The following is a 7,500-nucleotide window of genomic DNA, read 5'->3' as shown; positions in this document are numbered from 1 at the left end:
ATATACTTCATACAGTGGAATTGCACAAATATCAGTATTTTATAAAAGGTATTTATGAGTTAATTTATTATTTGAATGAATTTTGTCTATTGATATATTAAAGTCTTTAGCATTACTGGCTTTTATATTTCCATATGCAAAAAATTGTGATTTTGATTTGTGAAGGGTTACTGGATGTATATATAGCCATCATTTTAAGCCATTGGCACTGTGGATACACACTGTCCTGAGATGACTTCACAAGTGCTCACCAAGGAGTCAATAGGCCATACATGACCTCACCTGATTTTCCCATTCCTTTTTTTTCTACTATTATTAACCCAATCGGCACGTTTGGCAAGAATACATGCCATGCCCACTGTAACACAGGTTTATTTATTGTATTCACACATAGATGGCTCTACAAGTGCTTAGTCATCAAGGGGTCACTTATTAGTCCTACCTTTCTCACCTGTTTACCCTTTTCCTTGACTTTTGGAAAGGATCTTTTGCATTATTTCATTGTCTTAAATGTTAACAAGATTTTAATAATACTTTAATAATCATAACATCAATAACAATAATAGCAGTATTGATATCAATTGTATTAAAAGGAAAAACGCATTTTCCCGCCAAATTCAAGGAATGGGGAAATCAAGATCAGTCAGTAGGGCCTACTGATAGACTCCTTGGAGGCTGAGCACATGTGGAGCCATCTGTATGTAACAAAATTCACAAAAACCTACAAGGGACAGAACATAAATCCGGGGTGATTGGGTTAATATCCAAAGTGTTATCATTCTTTACATTATGACTGTCATAATGGTATTAAAATGCTGACCACAATAATAATAATTATAATAATAATGAAAATCTTCAAAAAACAAGCAAAAGGGTAAACAGATTAGACAAGTAGGACTAGTAATTGATTCCTTATTGACTTGGCTCATGTTAAGCTATATATGTTATACAAAATTAACTAAAATCACAGTGGACATAGCATGTATGTACATGCCATCTTTGCATAAATGGGTTAATCACCTGCTGCTTTTATTAAATGAGAAAGAAAACTTCAGATATTTGACTGTGTATATTTAGATGCCACCAACAATTTCAAAGGTTAGATATACACCAGGCATCCATGGCATTTGCATTTTTTTCCTTTTATGAATCATAAAAACATGTAAAAACATAAAAAGGAAACTAAAGACAAACTTCACCATTTACCATTGTATAGTATATAATTCTCAAATATGAATTTCAACATTATTAAATGGTTTATGGCTTTCAACAAATTGTATTTGCTCCGCAAGTTGTTTGAATCAAGTACATTAATATATAGGGATTACTAGTAGGTGATAAATGGAAACCCAAAATACAACTAATGAAGCTTCGTTGGAATGGGAAAACCACATTCTACACAGGGTTTTGTTGTCGGAAATGATGTTGTTGCATATTGGCCCTCACTCCAAGCTTCAAGTCGTATCTGCTGCGAACCTTCTGAAGGTACTTCTGATCCCAGAATTTCCTAGAATAAAATGTCATTGATAATGAAACTCTGCCGCAGAAGAAAATGCAGGGAGAGAAAACATTGGCATTGCTATTATTTAAGAAGTTGAGAAAATATTTTTTTCCTAGTGATAATTGAGATATTTATTTGTTACATGAGACTGAGGAGTAATCCTCTTTCAACACAACTTACTTCACTGCATCATTTCCACTGGTTCCTGTCCAGCCAAGTGAGCGATAATGTGCAAGAAGGCTTCGGAAAGTAGATCCATGCTTCTTCTTTTCCACTTGCTTGCGGTAAGGATTCAAGTTTTGCCTGTACATGGAAACTGACATTAGAATATGCAACTGAATATAAACTTGTAAGTCAATTACATCTCCAGTATCGAATTCTATTTTCCTCAACTTATTTTGGTCTCAGAATGTACAAATACAAATTCATGTGTGGCATAGGACAGTTTTTTGGCATCTCTGTTGAAGGGATTAAATCTCTCATTCCAATTAGAGGCTTCTCAAACTTTTTTTTTTTCTAATCAAAGTGGACTTTGGGGATATGTTTTTAAAGCAAACATATGCACTAAGCCACAGGATGATGCAGTAGGGTGGCCAGTTCCTTTGCATCCTGACTTTGACCTCACTATTCTGTCAGCATGACAGTACTCAACTCACAGCTGAATCAACTGCAAAGGGCTAACTGGGGCCTTGTGATTGTAAAGTAGCACTCTTCTATGACCTATGCCACCTCCTTTTAAACAAATACAACATATAAAGAAGAAGCCTGAACTAACTTGTAGTATCGCCTGAGAGACCTGTGACCTATTACAGCACCCGATGGTAAGACAAGTTCACTTTCATCTCCTGTAATAATATTGGCTTCCACATCATCATCTGGGGATGCAGATTCTGAAAAAGGAATTGAAATGAATTTAAATATGTACAAAAACAAAAACAAAAACAAAAAAACTATCATGCAGACAGTTGTATACAATTAAGTAGTAGATTAGATGGATGCCTTACCTGCATCAGGGTATGATGTGGAATAGTCATAGAAGTCACCATATTCCAGAATTGTGTCTCCTTTCAATTCAATATAACTGTGCTTTTGGTCTTCAATGTGTTGTCTTATAGCTGTGAGAGAGGGGAGCCGTCGAGCTTTCCACTTGCAGACTAGGCATTCAAAGCCACACCCAATCTAAGAATGTATAATTTTGTAATTATTTAACCATCATCAACTGTGGAATTCTACAACTGTAAGTGATCTATTTGAAATTTTAAGAACAATTTGAAACAGTTGCACTCTCAAAGCAGCATTTCAAGGGTGAGATAGTTTCAGTAAGTAGATATTAACCCTTTGCTGCCAGGTGGCATGTACACACATGCTGTGACATGTCTGGACTATATCCCGTTTAGTATATGTATAGTTGCCATGGTGCGCCAGTCCTATTTTACGGAACCGGCGCACCATGACCATGCCGCGCATGCTATGGTGCTGACACGATTGCCCGGCAGCGGGGCCACTACAGCCCAGGAGGGAGGGCTTTCAAATCGGGAAACCACCCAGCGGCAATGGGTTAAGAGTACAATATTCTAACAGTCACTGGATATTTTACATATTACTACCATTATGGTATTGCAATATACTTTTTGTCCTTAACCCAATGCCTCTAGGAGAATTTGGAGTGTGCTGTCCCTTCACTGATTTAAAAATTTTTGAATGTTCAGGGATACATAATATTCATTTTAGTTGCTCATTTCAGCCTAAGTATGTAAGTCAGAGTCTGTTTCAACAGTTGAGGTGTGTTGCATTCTATGTAAAAGATGAAATGTAGTTTTAATGAAGGATAAACACCAAATTTTTCTTCATTTCTGCAAATCTTATTCTTATGATACTAGAGATTGTGTGCAATCTCACTGGCAGAGCATGATATGAGGGGGCATCAATGAGTTTGTGGAAAAAGTCCATAACTAAAATTCATACGGAAGGATTTTGATTTCAATGCACCTGAACATTCTTGTACCAATGTATTGTAAAGTGTTCAAACATGAACCTGTAAATGCTGCAATAATGCATCTTTGCCAGTTGGAAGTCAGGCAATGTTCAAGCAACATGGAATCCACCAAAATTGAGGCTAGGACAAACATTAAATTCATGGTAAAACTCGGGAATAAAGGTAAATCAATGATGCCCTGGAACAAGTTTATGGTGACAATACCCCAAAGAAATCAACAACCTACAAATGGATAAGTCGGTTCAGAAATGGAAGAAACAAAATTGATGATGAGCCCCATAGTGGCAGGCCATCAACGTCAGTTTGTGAGGAAAACATTGATGCTGTTCACAACATGATTGAAAAGGACAGACAAATAACCACTGAACCAGTAGCAGTTCTGGGTTCTGCACACCATTCTGGTGTAGAGTTTGGGGCTAAACAAAGCTTTCCACTTGATGGGTTCCTAGGCTGTTGTGCCCAGATCAGCAGCAAACAAGTGTAGATCTTTCAATGGATATTTTGAACAAGTGGAAAGAGGACTCTGAAGCTTTTCTGCAAAGAATTGTGACAGGAGATGAAACATGGTTCTATCAGTATGATCCCGAAGAAAAACTTCAATCAAAACAGTAGCTGCCCTGGGGTGGAAGTGGACCAGTCAAAGTAAAATCTGAGTGTTCAAGAGGAAAGGTCATGGCCACTGTCTTCTGGGATGCAGAGGGGATTTTGCTGGTTGACTTTCTCAAGAGCAAGAAAACAATTACATCTGCTTATTATGAATGCACATTGGTACAAGAATATTTAGGTGAATTGAAATCAAAATCCTTCCATATCATTTTTAGTTAAGGACTTTTTTATGAACTTTTTAAAGCCCTTTGTATGACAAAGTGAGGAGACTGATGTAAACTAGACTGAAAAGTATTTATAGTGTCATAGCAGCACTAAGAGAGTGCAATGTTTTGCATAATACCTAGGAATAGCAGCTAAATGTTTTAGGTGCTAATCATCCCCCTTTTACACAAAATAACAGCCAGTCAAACCATTTCACATCCCTCAGGCAATGGCTCAGGGCATATGACATGTGGGCTAGAGGGTATACTGGAATGAACAGCATTAAATGTAATGCATTCATTAACCCTTTCCCAACGGGTAGTATTCATAGTGGCCCTGGCCCCGCTGCCAGGGGCTTATATCGTCGCCTCATGCCAAACTCCTTGCCATCAACGAGAACCTTGACAAGACTTTCTCTCCTACAAATATTTACCAGCCATCATCACAGATGACCTGATGCCCAACATTGCAACTAAAACCAAATAGTTTGCCTAGGCTCACCCCAACTGTAAAAGAAGGAAAGTGGACTGCAACAGAGCCATAGATACTTCTGATACAAATTATTAACAAGCTGCAAATGGATCATTATCAATCTTAGAAGTGATTTTTGGCAACATTTGTTTTCCCTGACATCCTGCTAAGGGACTGCTTTAACCAGTTCTCAGCCTACATCTATGAGAGCCTTTAGAAGTACAGCATATATGCAGTTTGTCATCTTAAACTTGAGTAGAGGGCACAGTTAGGTTTGAATGTGTACAAGTTGTCTATCATCTCTGAACCTACTGCTGGCTTCTAGGTGTATAAAGGCCATGCCTGTATCACAGAAAGCTGTGAACAACTTGATGGAAGGAGTGGGACTTTTTGCAAAGCACCAGGTATTACAATAATTAGTACTCATCCCTGAACGTATATCACTACCTTCAGTGCTGCCAAACAAATGCTGTCACTACTGTGAAGATGTCACAGAAGCACAGGCCAAAGGATTTCCAGGCATTTAAGATGTGGTGATGTGCAAGAAATCTTCTTTCTTTTAGATATGGCAGTGATAAATAATCACTGCATCTACAAGTAGCTAGGGGGATGACCTACAGCATTGTTAACTAAAAGTTTACATTGCTTGCAATATCATAAATGAATTCCTGATAAACTCCCACACAGTCCTAAGTATGGCCACCACTTGTCACATTCCTAACTTTCCATGTTGCCAAGAAGACAAAGGATGGCAAGTATTGGTAGTGCCATGCTATAATGGAAGCTAGAGAAAAATGATGTTTGTATTCTGCATGGAGTGGAAGGTCTTTCTCTACAATCAGGTGCTTTGAGGCTTACCATAAGAAGGTCAACTCCTAAAAGGTAGTTGTTTGGAGGTGGAGGAGCACAAGGAAAATTGTACACATTTTGCAAATTTCTTAATTTTTGTGAAGATCAGATTTCAAAACAAGAGTTCATGAAAACTGATAACATGAGTTTTCAAACCACAGAAAATATCAAAGGTAAACTGCTGAGCTCTTTTGTGGTCTACCATGGCTAGAAAATGATATCACGGGAGTGTCCGAGACCTATAAACTGATCCTCCAAGGCAGGCTGGTGGCTGAACAGTCCATGGTCAAAAAGACCATTAAGCCATACAAATACACAAGACATAGGTGAGAGGCACACAAACAATCAACACCCTTCCCAACTAGGTAATCCCTTAGCAAAACCCATAAAGGACAGGAGAAACTCCCATGAAACCACCATAAATAAACCACTACACTGACATATAGAGCCAGTCAGTATGATGTCCACTTGCATGACATCATGCATACATAATGTATCTTCGCTACACAGAGAAAATGTATATGACCCCTTAGGATAACTAATTCACTGAGACCCACTGGAAGTCAGACTGATGGCTATGATCACTCTTAATTTACAAAGCAATGGGAGAGAGAGTGGTTTTAAAAAATCATACATTTGGGAACTTGGTAATACTCTCTCTTTAGATGTGCATACATTAAAGTACATTAAACTGATCTTGAGATCAACTTAATGTAATTTCAACATCTAGCTTACTTTTCAAAATCCAACTACATTTTTTTCTGTGATTGGAAAGAAAGACCAGAGTTGTATTATTATTATTATTATTATTATTATTATTATTATTATTATTATTATTATTATTATTATTATTATTATTATTATTATTATTTTTTTTTTTTTTTTTTTTTTTTTTTTTTTTTTTTTTTTTTTTTTTTTTTTTTTACTATTATTATCCTTATTTGAAAAAAAGAGGGAGGAGGAAAAGGAGAGAAAGGGAAGGTAAAGGAGGGGGAGGTGGAGGACCTATTTTACCACCAACTCATATTCAATCAAGTCTTATTTGATTTAAAAATAACACATGTCCCAAGTTAAGAAGATAATACTCATTTAGGAACCTGTCAAGATAAAGGACAAGTTAAAAACATACCTTCCATCCAAGGTATGTCATAAGGCCAGCTACGTCAGTACAATATTCCAAGTCAGGTATAAAAAACTTATGCACTTCTGTCATGTGCTGAAGCTTTTTCTCCAGACTTCCAGCATCATGATTACAGAAGAGGCACACATTCAGGGGAATTGGTTCTCTTTCTTCGTCCTCCCACTCATCACTGTCCACTTCTTCAACCTGGTGATGTTGAAAAGATATGAGAAATTTGCAGCTTTATTACCCTTCTCCATAAGTAATACATTGGTTCACAGAAAAGTACTTGTTTTCTACAGTTTCTTTAACAGTAATATGAATTATGATGAATTCTGCAAATGCTTCTTACCTCTAAATCTTCATCCTCTTCTTCTGGCTCTTCCTTTCTCTTTGCAGATAACGAAGTATTCTTCAGATTTTCTGAGACTGAAATTGTGACTAATTAAAAAATTACCTGGCCACCACACTCACTTTCACATCACAGAATCTTAACCCAACCACCATGGATTTACGTTCTGTCCCCTGTAATTTTTTGTGAATTTTGTTACAAACATATGACTCCACATGTGCTTAGCCAGTAACAAGTATATCAGTAGGCCCTAGTGACTGATTCTGATTTCCCCATTCCTTAAATTGGTGTTAAATGTGTTTTTCTTTTTAATACAATTGATATCGATACTGATATTATTGTTATTGATGTTATGATTATTAAATTATATAAATCTTGGTAACATTTAAGTCAATGAAATA

The 7,500-nt window shown here is 36.8% G+C and overlaps 1 protein-coding gene across 1 annotated transcript in view; it reads right to left on the bottom strand.

Moving 5' to 3' along the window:
* Positions 1 to 1,056: 1,056 nt before the first annotated feature.
* LOC119576213 (zinc finger protein 622-like) overlaps positions 1,057 to 7,500 on the bottom strand; it is an 11,606-nt gene continuing 5,162 nt past the window's right edge. The window contains exons 3-8 of the mRNA XM_037923800.1: positions 7,100 to 7,176; positions 6,757 to 6,954; positions 2,506 to 2,680; positions 2,277 to 2,391; positions 1,682 to 1,804; positions 1,057 to 1,507 (exon numbers count right to left, since the gene is read on the bottom strand). Coding sequence (XP_037779728.1) covers positions 1,396 to 1,507; positions 1,682 to 1,804; positions 2,277 to 2,391; positions 2,506 to 2,680; positions 6,757 to 6,954; positions 7,100 to 7,176 — 800 coding nt within the window. The 3' untranslated portion in view covers positions 1,057 to 1,395. The remainder of the gene's footprint in view (positions 1,508 to 1,681; positions 1,805 to 2,276; positions 2,392 to 2,505; positions 2,681 to 6,756; positions 6,955 to 7,099; positions 7,177 to 7,500) is intronic.

Source organism: Penaeus monodon, chromosome 8 (genome assembly GCF_015228065.2).
Source record: "Penaeus monodon isolate SGIC_2016 chromosome 8, NSTDA_Pmon_1, whole genome shotgun sequence".
Taxonomy (NCBI): Eukaryota; Metazoa; Arthropoda; class Malacostraca; order Decapoda; family Penaeidae; genus Penaeus; species Penaeus monodon.
This window is presented reverse-complemented; position numbering and strand designations above follow the sequence as displayed.